This window comes from Loxodonta africana, chromosome 13, assembly GCF_030014295.1.
Source record: "Loxodonta africana isolate mLoxAfr1 chromosome 13, mLoxAfr1.hap2, whole genome shotgun sequence".
NCBI lineage: Eukaryota > Metazoa > Chordata > Mammalia > Proboscidea > Elephantidae > Loxodonta > Loxodonta africana.
In genome coordinates, this window is record NC_087354.1 from 88,846,712 (window position 1) to 88,862,286 (window position 15,575).

At 36.8% G+C, this 15,575-nt stretch overlaps 1 protein-coding gene across 3 annotated transcripts in view; it reads right to left on the reverse strand.

Annotated features, from left to right (window-relative positions):
- Positions 1-723: 723 nt before the first annotated feature.
- Positions 724-15,575, reverse strand: part of FSTL5 (follistatin like 5) — an 865,385-nt gene continuing 850,533 nt past the window's right edge. For all 3 annotated transcript variants that reach the window (XM_003418490.3, XM_010598135.3, XM_003418489.3), the window contains one exon: positions 724-1,513. In XM_003418490.3, coding sequence (XP_003418538.2) covers positions 811-1,513 — 703 coding nt within the window. In that variant the 3' untranslated portion in view covers positions 724-810. The remainder of the gene's footprint in view (positions 1,514-15,575) is intronic.

Genomic DNA, 15,575 nt, shown 5'->3' on the forward strand with positions numbered 1-15,575 from the left:
TTGTAAGCACCTGACACTCAGACAAATCTGCATTAGAAATATTACATACTCCAGACAAGGAAAGCAAACTAAATAGAGGAACCATTGGAAACGTTTTTACTATATTTTCCTCCCTTCCTCCTCAGATTCCATAGCATGCTGCAGATTACACAGCAAACGTCAAGTAGAGTTTGTCACTTTTACACAACCTAAGGCCAACGTATGCCTTCAAATAGCATTTCACTGAGAGTAAAACAAATGACTGAAGGCAGGATTTGATGCCAGAGATGTCTATGTCTCCTCTTTTAATGACAAGCAGCTTGTAGCTGTGAGGGTGTTTGGGCTGGGCTTTTAGCCTTCTTTTTCCTCATGTGACACTCCCTTCAAGGCACAAAATATTATAAACAATAGAGAGGACATAATATTTTGAATTAAGAATTTTAAGGTTCCACATCTTTTATGTCCAGTTTAAACATACCAAAAGGACAAAGAAAAAAATGGACACATTACCCTCAAAATGAAGTAGTTTTTATGTTACCTGAAATTCCCTGCAGTTTACTTATTTGTTGGTTTTAAGATAATTATAGATTTGATTCCTTTTATTGATGTAGTTTCTCATTAAATATTATACTAAATATTTCTAATCAATCCATATTACTAGGAAGGTATTTTTTTTTTTTTTTCAAAAAAGAAAAATCTATTTTATTTGGGCCAACCAACTAACTTATGTTTCACTAGTATATAAACTTTAAAAGTTAAGCTGCAAATTTAAACAATGGATTAAGTGCAATGTACTGTAAAACTCTTTTTCAGTAATTATCTAATAGGGCCCTAGGCATCTCCAACCCAAATAATTGTATTTCCTTTCTCAACTTCAGTGATCTCACAGTTTAGCTTATTGAGTCGCCCATCTAGGATAAAGAGAGAGTTCTTGGAAGGTGTCATCAGGTACTGACCAAACAAGCCACTGTCCTGGATTTGCCTGTTCTTCCGGTTCCAAAGCCAGTCTTCTGCCTTGAGTGGTTCCTTAAGGCTCTTTATCATCTTAACCTTTCCAGAGGCGAGCTCCACAAAGAGCACATCAGTTTGCATGCTAGAACTACCATAGATGTTGTACTGATTGGCTTCAGTAAAGGATGGCTGAAATGCCACATCGGATATGTGCAGATTGGTGTGAATATCAAATGCCTCCTGTATTTCTCCTCTGATGGTGATGTACTGGACTCTCACAATACCTTTCATGTCATTAATGCTGACAAGATAGTGCCCGTCTGGGGAGACATAGGGAGTGCCTGTGACATCGCTGTTGAATCCAATGACTGAGTCAGTGACACCATCCACCACCAGCTGTGGCGGAATTGCTCCAGTGCTGTCAGGTTTGCAGCCAATGAAGTAGTATCCTCCCAAGTGTGTATAGGCCAGCGACTGAGGAATGCACTGATAGTCCTTCAAGTTAATTGTCTTCATGTACGACATGGTTTCAAGATCAATTTTTTGTAGTGCAGCTTCATCTTTATGAAGAATAAATCCAAACCTGCAAAGATGAACACCAAAGTTAGACAGGAAACTAGAGTGCTTACTACAGAAAATGTATGTAGACAGGTGGAAAGGGCCCTCAAAGTCCAGGGAATCATTGTCAGACTGGGCAGCAATATGTGTCGCAAGCGTGTTAGAATTAAACTCTAAATTGCACTGCCCTCCTCCTTTCTCTAGGTCATTCTTTCATTACTTCCAAACAATTATAGCTCATGCTGTAGAAAGCAGAATAATTAAAAGCAATGTATCTAGTTAATTGGAACAACAAATTTTGCTTTTAAAACAGAAGAGGAAAAAGAAAACATTATTTTGTATATCTATAAATCTTCTGAGACTGAAAAATCTTAGTTAACTGATACTAAACCCAGCAAGGATAAAAGGCTTGAATCTATTTCACTCACTTTATTTACTTTTTATATTGTTTCAAGACCATCAAATTAATCTGACATGCATTGCTATTTACATAATCATCCAAATGTTCTCATTTTAATTTGATCAAAGCACTACCTTAATAGATAGAGTTTTTTTTAATACATATAACTACTATGTTTCTCTTTATTACCTTTTAGATCACCTTAAGTAATTATTTTTATGATTTAAACTTTTATTTAATTATACATTTTAAGCACAAGTTACATTTTTCAACCTTGCCATATTATTATCATTTTTAACCATATAGCTATATTGCACTGATTATCTTACACTGAGTAATGAAGAATGACCATTTATAGTATTATTCTATTAAAGCCAAATTAAAAATAAATATTATCTTTTTTTTTTTTTTAATGTTTGTCATTGTTGTAGGTCTCTATAATTACTTCAGTGCTTTTCAAAGCATTGTCTCTAAATGCTGGCCACAAATTAAAAGCTCCTGGAGAAAGTATAAATATATTTTACAACTTTGGCCCATAATATCAGTGATTTCTTAGCAATAATAAGTCAAATAAGAGAAAGCAAGAGCAGAAGTTCTGAGTGAAATTGTGTCAGAATTGGATGTTGATTAATAGCACTTGAAGGACTTTTTAGATTTAGTGATTAAAAAGCCTTCTAATATTTCTAAAAGTTCCATAAAAATATCTGATTCCATTGACTGTGCTCATAAAAGAATAAATAAAATTACCTTATTTTTTTTTGTTTCAATAAAGCAAAAGGAACAAACAAAAACCTTAAAGATAGCCAATTATGTTACCATTTGAGGTCAGTTTTAGTTTCTAGGAGCTGGAAACCCTGGTGGAGTAGTGGTTAAGTGCTAGGGCTGCTAACCAAAGGGTCAGCAATTTGAATCCATCAGGTGCTCCTTGGAAACTCTATGGGGCAGTTCTACTCTGTCCTACAGGGTCACTATGAGTCGGAATCAACTCGATGGCACTGGGTTTGGTCTGGTTTTTTCTGGCAGCGCAGGGGTTAAGAGTTCAGGCTGCTAACCAGAAGGTCAGCAGTTCAATTCACCATCAGCTCTTTGGAAACCTTATGGAGGAGTTCTACTCTGTCCTGTAGGGTAGCTGTGACTTGGAATCTACTTGCAGCAAAACAGTTTAGTTTTTGTTTTTGGAATTCCTACACAAAGAATTATTTATGCAAATAAATTACCATTTCTGTACATAATTCAAAGATATGCTGCATTCAGGTTAATATCTGTTTAAAACACAAAATATATTGTATGTGAAACTCAAAAACAAAGATAAACTCATGTCTTTAATATTAAAGAAAATAGAATTAAATAAATGTTCTAAAAAATTAGCCTTGTGTTTTAATTGGTAATTGTGGAAGGCAGGGAGTGCATAAGCACATATATTTTATTAAAATAAATAGATAAAAATTCCTTTAAGACATATATTGTCAAACATAATGCATAGGTGATTTATAATATGTATATAAAAATTGTCACTGCTTCCATTTATCACTTTACATATATATGAGAAATTGCATTAGAATTTTAGCTATATTTAAACATTTTTAAGAGCTTGTTTGTTATCATTGAAGACAGTACAAATTCTTTCATTTAAAAATCTTTCACAAATGTTTGTTGAACAGCTACTAAATGCAGGGCACTGGGAATACAGTAGAGAACATACATTCCTCTGTCTTTAATAAGCTTAGAAATTTTTAGTGATAATAAACTGAAAGAATGTTACTCATGAATGCTTACTTACCATACCTGTGGGCTATATATTAACATGTGTGTTCTGCTGTACTTGTCCTTAATTTAGTAACTATAATTTTTTCCATAGATTTACTTGAGATGTCATAATATAATAACTTTGGAAATAATATTTCTGGTGTATCTTAAAAATGACACCCACAGTTTCTAGCTTATTTCCTTTTCCTATGTCCTAACACATGTGTTTGTATCCTTCCAGAAAACAAAGCACCTATCACACCTACTCAGGATAAAAATGTAGTGCTCATTACAATGGTAGGAAGAAGCATTCATATTCTTAGAAATCACTTCTAAATATTCCCAGTTAAAATATTAATGCCTGGAGCAGGAAGGTACTGCAAGTTTTAAATACTATCTGAACACTAAAGAATTAAAAAACCAAGCTGTCAATTGTGTCCTATGCTACTGTGTGTCAGCATCAAAAGTATCAAACAAATCTTAGGCATTCCTGTCAGACTTGTCCTAATAACTAATTGACTCCATCGGTTGTAAAGGCCTGCTTTTTCACTAGTACAGAATCAATAAGATACATAGGTAATGCAGATATAAATGTCTACTAGTGTCTAATATACTTTTGAAATTGTAAATTACCATGGCAGATATTGTCCTTTTTTCTGCTATACATTTTACATGTGCTCAGAGGCAAAGCAGCAACAGGAACATTTAATAAAGGCAATAAGCCAATCAGCATTTGGCATTTCAGCTCTCCTCTCAACCTTGAGCCTTCGGGTCCCTTGGGCAATGGTTATTGAATGTTAATGAGGAAGAATGAGACAAGCTGTCTCTAACTACTCATGAACTATTTTAACTCTGATACTAAAGAAAGTACTCAAGTTTTTTTGTGATAAAATCCAGCCCCTTTCAAAAGTAATTAAAATAAAAAAAAAATGGTCTAGTTAAAAATGCAGCAACTCTGGGTGTGGTGATAAAATTACAACTATTTTGGCATCCATGCTGTACGCTCCTTTAGGACTAGAGATCTAGCTACATAAGCAGACGCCTGAGAACGCCTTCAATTTTTCACCACTGATTTATTGAGTAGGCAGCAGTGTCTCTAATTCGAAATTTCCCTCTAGTACAGATTGATATCCAGAAGTCTCACTGTTCATTAGTCTCTGATTAATATTTACGAGGCTCTCAACTTTCATGCTTGCTTAGTATAATAAAATCCCGCACAGTACTAGGCCTAAATTAGTTTCCCTAATATTTGTCAGAATGTGTATAGGAAGATGCAAACTATGAGAAATGAGAAAGTTAAAACTTACTATCAGAATAAATTTCAGTAAGAAATTAAATCAACAAGGAAAATGTGGTCTCTAGGCATGTGTTGTGTGAATTTTTCAGATTTCGTTAGTGGAATAAGCATTTTTTTTTTCCAAATTACTTTTTTCTTTTGAATACATCATCGTTCTAGGTCATTATAAAGTTTCTCAAGAGGTCCAACTTTAATTGTTGTTCTTATGCTATAACGTGAGGTCATGAAATGACTTATACCTAGAAAACTTGTTGTTTTGGATGAAGTAAGGGCTTTTAATCCAGGCAAATTTAATTTCATAATCCAGTTTTTCAAGGTAGTAGATATGTGACTTTATGTAAAGTCTTCAACTTCCATAAATTTCAATTTCCTCATCAGCAAAGAGGACAAAACTATCATCTTGCTTCGAGGGTGACAGCTAATGTTTGTATATTACCAGGCACGCAGTAGATTCTTAATAAATAGAAATCGTTAGTTCTTTACACCTGAAGTAGCATCATTTTCCCACTGTGGATCACTTAAAATATTTCCTATAGGACCACAGATTATTATTATACTCCATGAACCAAATAAATCCACGTATGGTCAGCTGGTCATTGACATAGGGTCAAACTCCATTAAATGGGGAAAAGACAGTTTTTTTTTTCTTTTTAACAAAAGGAACTGGCAAAACTAGATATCCATCTGTAAAAAAAAAAAAAAAAATAGGATCCATGCCTCATAAAACATATACAAAAACTAACTCAAAATGGATCAAAGACCTAAATATAAAACCTAAAATGATAAAAATCACGGAAGAAAAAAATAGGGACAAGGCTTAGAGCCATAATACATCGCATAAATAGAATCGAACCATAATTAACAATGCACAAATGCCAGAAGATAAACTAGATAACTGGGATTTCCTAAAAATTAAACACTTATGCTTGTCAAAAGATTTTGAAAGAATAAAAAGAGAACCTACAGGACTGGGGAAAAAAAAAATTTGTTAGGACATATCCAACAAGGGTCTAATCTCTAAAATCTGTAGAAAACTTCAACACCTCCACAACAGAAAGACAAATAATCCAATTAAAAAATGAGCAAAGTATATGACCAGACACTTCATCAAAGAAGACATTCGGGCAGCTAACAGACACATGAGGAAATGCCTGCAATCATTAGGCACCAGAGAAATGCAAATCAAAACTACAACAAGATACCATCTCATTACTGGCACTAAAAAAAAAAAAAAAGAAAAGAAAATAACAAATGTTGGAGAGGCTGCAGGGAGATTGGAACACTTATGCACTGCTGATAGAAATGTAAAATGGTACAACCACTATGGAAAACAATATGGCGCCTCCTTAAAAATCTAGAAATACCATATGATCCAGCAATCCCACTCCTAGGTATATATCCTGGAGAAATAAAAGCCATCACACAAATAGATGTATGCACACCCATGTTCATCGCAACATTATTTACAATAGCAAAAACATGGAAAAAACCTAAGTGTCTCTCAACAGATGAGTGGATAAACAAATTATGGTAAATACACACAATGAAATACTAATCAATGATAAAGAATAATGATGACTCTTTGAAACATCTCACAACATGGATGAATCTGGAGGGCATTATGCTGAGTGAAGTAAGTCAATCACAAAAGGACAAATATTGAATGAGACCACTATTATAAAAGCAAAAACAAGAAAAGACTTACACACAGAAAAAAACTATCTTTGATAGTCACGAGGGAGGAGAGGGCTGGGGAGGAGAAATCACTAACTAGACAGTAGACAAGTGGTAACTTTGGTGACAACACATAATATAGGGGAATTCAGCACAACATGACCAAGGGAAAGCCATAGAAGCTTCCTTATCACATCCTAACAGCTTGAGGGGCCGAGTTACTGGGGCTGAGGGTTGCGGACCATTGTCTCGGGGGACATCTAGGTCAATAGGCATCACATAGTTTATAAAGAAAATGTTCTACAACCTACTTTAGTGAGTAGCATCTGGGCTCTCAAAAGCTTTCAAGTGGCCATCTAAGCTATATCTACTGGTCCCATCTTGTCCAGAGCAAAGAAGAATGAAGAAAATGAAAGACACGAGGAAAATATTAGTCCAAAGGCCTAATGGACTACATGAACCACAGTCTCCACCAGCCTGAACATAGAAGAACTAGATGGTACCCAGCTACCACCACCAACTACTCTGACCAACCAACAAACCAACCCATTGCCATCAAGTCCATTCTGAGTAGAACTACCCCATAGGGTTTCCAAGGAGCTGCTGGTGGAATCGAACTGCCGACATTTTGGTTAGCAGCCATTGCGCTTAACGACCAAGCCACCAAGGCCCCCTAACTGGTGTAATAGGAATCACCATAAAGGGCCCCAGACACAGCGAGAGAAAAATGTAGGACAAAATTCAAATTCACAAAAAAGAAAAAAAGACCAGACTTACTGGTCTAACAGAGACTGGAGGAACCCCTGAGTCTATGGCTCCCAGACATGCTGCTAATTTCAAACTGAAGTCACTCCCTAAGTCAACCTCCCAGCCAAAGATTAGACAGTCCTATAAAGCAAACAATAACACAAGTGAGGAACGTGCTTCCTAGTTTGAGCAAGTATATGAGAACAAATGGGCAACACTTGTCAAAAAGCAAAGGTGGGAAGGCAGGAAGCTACAGGAAACCTGGACAAATGGACATGGGGAACTCATGGTGGAGAGAGAAATGCGTAGAGTGCTGACATAATGCAGGGATTGCAGCCAATGTCACAAAACAATTTGTGTATAAATTTTTGAATGAGAAACTAATTTACACTGTAAACTTTCATCTAATGCACAATAAAATAAAAAATTATCAATTTTTCTGTGGCACTAATATCTCCACACTGTTAGAAATAACCATGTGTTATAGTGTTACAAGTGTTTTTAGACTTTCCCACCTGTGAACCACCTGTGAATACAAGACAAATCACATTAACAACAGAAATTCACGTTGTGTTTACTCTTACTCTCACCTGTACCCGTAGGATCTATGTCCATCCACACATCATCCAGTCACCCAGCCTTTCACATTGTTAAGAATAAAAACAGTCTAGCTTACTTTATTCCTTGAGAGATGCTGCTTCAGTCCATAATGTAGGCATGGATCAGGTGGCAGTTGTGTACTGGAGGAACCTATACTCTGCACAGATCGTATAGCTTGAAATAGATACCTGGTTTACTCAATAATTTTCACTAAAAGTCAAAGAAAATTTCACAGGTGACTTCAGGACCTGGACATGTTGAGAGCTACAGACAAAGTTTATGCCAGCACAATTTAAAAGCCTTGCAAAGAAAAATATCTGGCAAAGAGAAGACGAAAACAGATACGTACAAAGAAGCATGGCTGTGACACCATGAAGCCTGATGAAGGGTAACTGCCTGAAGAGCTCTGAGTCCTCTGAGGCCAGTTTGCATTTCCTGCATTAAGGGATGAATGACTTCCCCATATACCTTGCTCAGACAATCTCTAAATGTCACACAGAGTCCCACAAAGCAGTTTCCCGGACACTGTCATCTCTTAGCATCTGCTATCATTCACCTCCTGTTCTAGTTTCAAATTCATTACCTTAGACATAACTGAAGGATTTTCATGATTGAAATCAGTTCTCCCTATAAATTTGTCATGGTCGGTACCAAGAGCAATGTCCTCATATGATACCAGATATCCCAAATTTTGGAGTGAATGAACCCTGTTGAATTTGGAAAATAACAATTGTTTATCATCTTTTCTTAAGGCATCACTGCCTGTCCCCAGGGTCCTCAGCTTCTCAGCTCGGCAGTTTTCCTTATTGCTGACCTTTGATGTTTACCACTGAAGTTCAATTTCCATACTATGAGCTGAGAAGGGGGCAGATGCTTCCTCTCCATTCTGAATGATCATCTCCCTCAACCCCTATCATCTAAAAACCTGTTGCCTTTGAGTTGATTCCAACTCATAGTGACCACACGAGACAGAGTAGAACTGCACCAAGGGGTTTTCAAGGCTGTAATCTTTAATCTTTATGGAAGCAGACTGCCACATCTTTCTCCTGTGGAGCAGTTTGAGGGTTTGAACCGCTGACCTTTCAGTTAGCAGCTGAGCACTTAACCACTGTGCCACCAGGGCTCCTTCTATCATCTACACCTCCCAAAGTTTAAAAATAAGTTTCTCCATACCCACCAATGGATGCAAATAGAGAGTAGTAAGTGGAGATTTGATGTATACAAGCATTTGATTAGCCAGACACTATGCCTTGTTATAAAAACCAAGCCTGCTACAACCCACTTCTAAAACTGCAATTCACTTCTAAAACAAGAAACATTTCCCAAAGCTTTTCTGGTGTCCCATTTTTTGAAACTGTATTGAAATAAAATCTCAAAACACAAGAATTTGAACAGCCCTCAGAATTAGTAATGGGATTTTACTTGTGAAAATCTATGCCTAAAATATATGGCAAAGTAGCACTTCATAAATAATTACACACAAGATTATTAGTATCTTGTTTTTCAAATCAGATTATAAATTTCTTGGATTTCTTTTTTTTTTCTAATAAATAGACCCATACAAACAATATGTTATTGCAATAACATCTTCCACCGTATTACAGCTGTCACAGAGTTTTCATGGAGAAAAGCTATATATCTGACAGAGCCATCATTCACTAGTTTATGAATTCCTTTATATTTAACTATCATCCCAGACTGAGTCTTATAAGAACGGATTGAATGTTCTTTCTATTCAAGTACCTGAGGTTTTGGTTTCTAACTGAACTCCACATAAACAGCTTGGTGAAGCATGCCTGTTCATAAACAGTGATCACACTCATATTTGGAGAGGGCAGCACTGAGGGACAGAATTGCCACATTTAGTAAAGATTTATAACTAGAACAAGGACACATTTTGAAGAGTTTTAATGCTCAGAGTTGTTTGAGAAATGATAGTACTTTGAAGAGTCTGTTTTCAAAACATAGGCTTAAAAAGCTAAGGTAAACCAAGGGATGTCCTTCTGACTTTTATATGTGAATTAAAGAAATTCTAATTAAACATTTTAGGTACATTAATTTTTCCCTACTTACAATTTTAGAATTATTATTTTTCTTAAAAAGATAGGATCTGTTTCTGAATACTAAACTGTCTGTTTTCTTCCTTCTCTGGCATCCTATTTTTCTGACAAGTAGGAAGTTGGATTCTTCTAGGGAAAATCAAGAAATTCATGCATAATCAAATTACAGTAGATTCAGGATATCTACTTGTTTGATAGCACTAGGACAGTAATCTAAAGTCTATCACTTCTGTTGAGTAACCAGGACAAAAGAAATCAGATTGTTTTGTGCATACCACATATACTAGAGGCTAACTATATTTCAAATATTGAAGTCCGCCAACGTTTTCTGAAGAGAATAAGAGCTTGAGACACAAAACTCACAACTATGCTTTAAACTATGCTACACACGTATGCCTCCCTGATCTTATGGATATTTTTTATTAAACCTAGAATTAATAAAAAATATGGGTAAGATCAGGGAGGATATATTTTATGCAGGAGTACAAATACAGATCAGAAGTGACATAGCAGAAATGGAGCAAGCAATTAGAAGACTAAGAAATAGTTTTTGAGTAAAGATGTGGAGGTAAGACAGGAATGTAAAACAAAACAAGTTAAAATTCACTAATTAATAAAAAAAAATTACCAAAACGTCTTTTTATGCCTGTAAGATAAAAATACTAGAAGAAAAAGTTCTTTGAGGAACCAAGTTTGACATGAGTTAAGTTCTACAAACTGTGTGACCAAATGTAATAATTATTCATAACTTGTTATGTGCTGTAAAAAAACTACCACATAAAACATTATGAATAAAATGCTGAGGAAATAAATGGCCCCATCCTCATTTTTTTTTTTTTATCCTCATAACTGAAATCTAATGGCACAGAGCTTAAAAGCTATGACTGTTAACTAAAAGGTCAGCAGTTTGAATCCACCAAGTAGCTCCATGAAAACTCTACAGAGCAGTTCTCCTCTGTCCTTTAGGGTCACTATGAGTCAGAATGACTCCAGGGCAATGGGACCCTTATAACTAATTATGGATAACATTGCTAAGAATGGGAATTTCAGAGCACTTAATTGTGCTCACGAGGTACTTAGACTAAGCAGCAGTGGTTCAAACAGAACAAGAAGGTTCTGGGTGGCTTAAAGTTAAGAAAGGTGTGTACCTCAGGGTTGAATCTTTTCACCATATTTATTTAACTGGTATTCTGAGCAAATAATCTGAGATGCTGGACTATATAAAGAAGAACGCAGCATCAGGATTGGAGGAGAATCATCGCAATCTGTGATATGCAGATGACACAACCCTGCTTACTGAAAGTGAAGACGAGTTGAAGCACTTACTGATGAAGATCAAAGACCACAGCCTTCAGTCTGGATCACACCTCAACATCAAGAAAACAAAAATCCTCACCAACTGGACCAATGAGCAACATCATGATAAATGGAGAAAAGACTGAGGTTGTCAAGGATTTCATTCTACTTGGATCTACAAGGAAACCCTGGTGGCGTAGTGGCTAAGTGCTATGGCTGTGAACCACAGGGTCGGCAGTTCGAATCTGCCTGGTGCTCCTTGGAAACTATGGGGCAGTTCTACTCTGTCCTATAGGGTCACTATGAGTTGGAATAAACTCGATGGCACGGGGTTTGGTTTTGGTTTTGGATCTACAATCAACACCCATAGAAGCAGCAGTCAATAGATCAAGTGACACACTGCATTAGGCAAATCTGCAGCAAAAGACCTCTTTAAAGTGTTAAAAAGCAAAGATTTCACTAAGGGCTAATGCGCGCCTGACCCAAGCCATGTCGTTTTCAGTTGCCGCATATGCATGTGAAAACTAGACAATGAATAAGGAGGACCTAAGAAGAATTGATGCCTTTGAAATATGGTGTTGGCAAAGAATATTGAATATACCATAGACGGCCAGAAGAATGAACAAATCTGTCTTGGAAGAAGTACAGCCAGAATGCTCCTTAGAAACGAGGATATTGAGACTTTTTCTCACATACGTCTGACATGATATCAGGAGGGACCAGTCCCTGGAGAAGGGCATCATGCTTGGTAAAATAAAAGGTCAGTGAAAAAGAGGAAGACCCTAAATGAGATGGATTGACATAAGGGCTGCAACAATGGGCTGAAGCATAATGATTGTGAGGATGGCACAGGACCAGGCAGTGTTTAGTTCTGTTGTACATGGGCTCACTATGAGTCGGAACCAACTTGAGGGCACCTAAAAACAACAACAGTCCTCAAAATAGGAAGCTATGTGTTAGAATCAACTTGAGGGCACACATAACAACATCCTTAAAGTAACTGCAGTCAAAATAATTGCAGCCATGACTTTCAAACAGTGTAAAGGGAACCTCTTGAAATGTGGGTAAACTAATGGGTGTAGCTACACTCTTGTTTCTATAAATGGCAGCTACTAATTTACATTTTCTCCATGTTAGGCCATTCGAATAGTTTATATCAGCCTGGATCCCTTAAGGGAAAGGGCAAATGCTAATTAGGATAAATCAAGGAGGATGCAGAGGAATATAAATTTACTACAAGAGATAGAGCAAAAACATGAGGAAAGAAACAAAACTGTTACCAGTTTTAGGCCCTGGGAGGAGGAACTTATAGGGAGAGATGTGTCTGGTGAGGCGTTTGATCCGAAAAACAAAACAAAATAAAATAGGAAATGAGATAGCACACTCCTCTCCACCCGGTGTTTCCCTGTCCATTCAGCCAGCTTCTGTCGCTCTCGGCCTTCACATCTCCCCTCTAGACAGGAGCTGCCCAGAGAGTCTCCTGTGTCTACTTGATCCAAGAAGCCTGCTCCTCACCAGTATCATTTTCTGTCTTGTAGTCCAGTCTAGTCCCTTTCTGAATAGTTGGCTTCAAGAATGGTTCCTGTCTTGGACTAACAGAAGGTCTGGGGACCATGACCTCCGGGACCCCTCTGGTCTCAGTCAGACCATTAAGGCTGGTCTTTTTACGAGAATTTGGGGTCTGCATCCCACTGCTCTCTGGCTCCCTCAGGGATTCTCTGTTGTGCTCCCTGTCATGGCAGTCATGGGTTGTAGCTGGGCACCATCTAGTTCTTCTGGTCTCAGGCTAATGCAGTCTTTGATTTATGTGGCCCATTCTGCCTCTTGGGCTCATACTTACCTTGTGTCTTTGGTGTTCTTCATTCTCCTTTGCTCCAGGTGGGTTGAGACCAATTGTTGCATGTTAGATGGCCACTTGCTAGCATTTAAGACTCCAGACACCACTCTCCAAAATGGGATGCAGAATGTTTTCTTAGGAGTTTTTATTATGCCAATTGACCTAGATATCCCCTGAAACCATGGTCACCAAACCCCCACCCCTGCTACTCTGGTCTTCAAAGAGTTCCGTTTATTCAGGAAACTTTTTTTGTTTTTGGTATAGCCCAATTGTGCTGACCTCTCCTGTATTGTGTGTTGTCCATCCCTTCACCTAAATTAGTTCTTGTCTACTATCTAATTAGTGAATCCTCCTCTCTTTCCCTCTCCTCTCCTCCTCTCGTAACCATCAAAGAGTATTTTCTTCTGTTTAGACTGTTCCTTGAGTTCTTATAATAGTGGTCTCGTACAATTTTTGTCCTTTTGCAACTGACTAATTTCACTCAGCATAATACCTTCCAGGTTCCTCCATGTTATGAAATGCTTCACAGATCCACCATTGTTCTTTATTGATGCACAATATTCCATTGTGTGAATATACCATAATTCATTTATCCATTCATCCTTTGATGGGCACCTTGGTTGCTTTCATCTTTTTGCTATTGTAAACAGTGCTGCAATGAACATGGGTATGCATATATCTATTTGTGTAAAGGCTCTTACTTCTCTAGGATACGTTCCAAGGACTGGGATTGCGGGATCATATGGCAGTTCTATTTCTAGCTTTTTGAGGAAATGCCAAACCGATTTCCAAAGTGGTTGTGCCATTTTACATTCCCACCAGCAGTGAATAAGTTTTCCAATCTCTCCACAACCTATTCAACATTTATTATTTTGTGTTTTTTGGATTAATGCCAGCATTGTTGAAGTCAGATGAAATCTCATTGTAGTTTTGATTTGCATTTCTCTAACACTATGAGTCGGAATCGACTCGATGGCAGTGGGTTTGGGTTTTTAATGGCTAATGAATGTGAGCATTTCCTTATGTATCTGTTAGCTACCTGAATGTCTTCTTTAGTGAAGTGCCTGTTCATATCCTTTACTCATTTTTTAATTGGGTTATATGTCTTTTTGTTGTTGAGTTTTTGCAGTAACATGTAGATTTTAGAGATCAGCCACTGATAGAAGATGTCATAGCTAAAAACTTTTCCCAGTCTATTGGTAATCTTTTTACTCTTTTGGTGAAGTCTTTGGGAGAGCATAGGTGTTTGACTTTTAGGAACTCCCAGTTATCTAATTTCTCTTTTGCTGTTTTTGCAGTTCTAGTGACGTTTTGTATACTGTTTATGCCATGTATTAGGGCTCCTAGCATTGTTCCTATTTTTTCTTCCATGATCTTTAACGTTTTAGATTTTATATTTAGGCTTTTGATCCATTCTTTTGTGTGCATGGTGTGAGGTATGGGTCTTGTTTCATTTTTTTTGCAGATGGATATCCAGTTATGCCAGCACCATTTGTTAAAAAGACTGTCTTTTCCCCATTTAACAGACTTTGGGCCTTTGCCAAATATCAGTTGCTCATATGTGGATTGATTTATGTCTGGATTCTCAATTCTGTTCCATTGGTTTATGTATCTGTTGTTGTACCAGCACCAGGCTGTTTTGACTACCATGGCGATATAATATGTTCTAAAGTCCAGTAGTGTGAGGCCTCCCACCTTGTTCTTCTTTATCAGTAATGCTTTACTTATCTGGCACCTCTTTCCCTTCTATATGAAGTTGGTGATTTGTTTCTCCATCTCATTAAAAAATGTCACTGGTATTTGGATCAGGATTGCATGGTATCTACAGATTGCTTTGGGGTGAATAGACATTTTTACAATGTTGAGTCTTCCTATCCACAAACAAGGTAAAATACAGAAATTTTTAATCACCAGTGATACAAGTTACATGTGATTAATATTAGTTGCTGTATTACTATATTTCCACTACTTTTTATATTTTTTCAGATTAGACTGAAGCTGCATAAGTAATTATTATTTAACAGGTTAAGGGTTTGTAATACATGTATAAATTTATCTGAACTTGATACATTTATTTTATTTTGCTTTATTTTGTTTCCAGTTTGTGTGTTTTCATGTTCTTGGGTATGTGAGGGTGAGGGAAAGGGAAGGCAAGGTTATGTTTTGCTTTTAGATTCTTTATAATTATTCTAAATAACCATTTGGAAGCTCTTTAGCCTTTGCATCCTCATGATTTACTTGGACTATTAGTGTTTATATTTACTTGACTATTATTGATATAAAAATAGATAGCCTGTTTATAAATGTTAAATTTAAATCAGGGGAAGAGGGGAATCCTGAGGGAATTTAAATAGGTAAAATGATGATTCTTGAAGCAGATATTCTGAAAGCTTCACAGTGAACAAACTCTTCAGATCAAAGTCATTATTA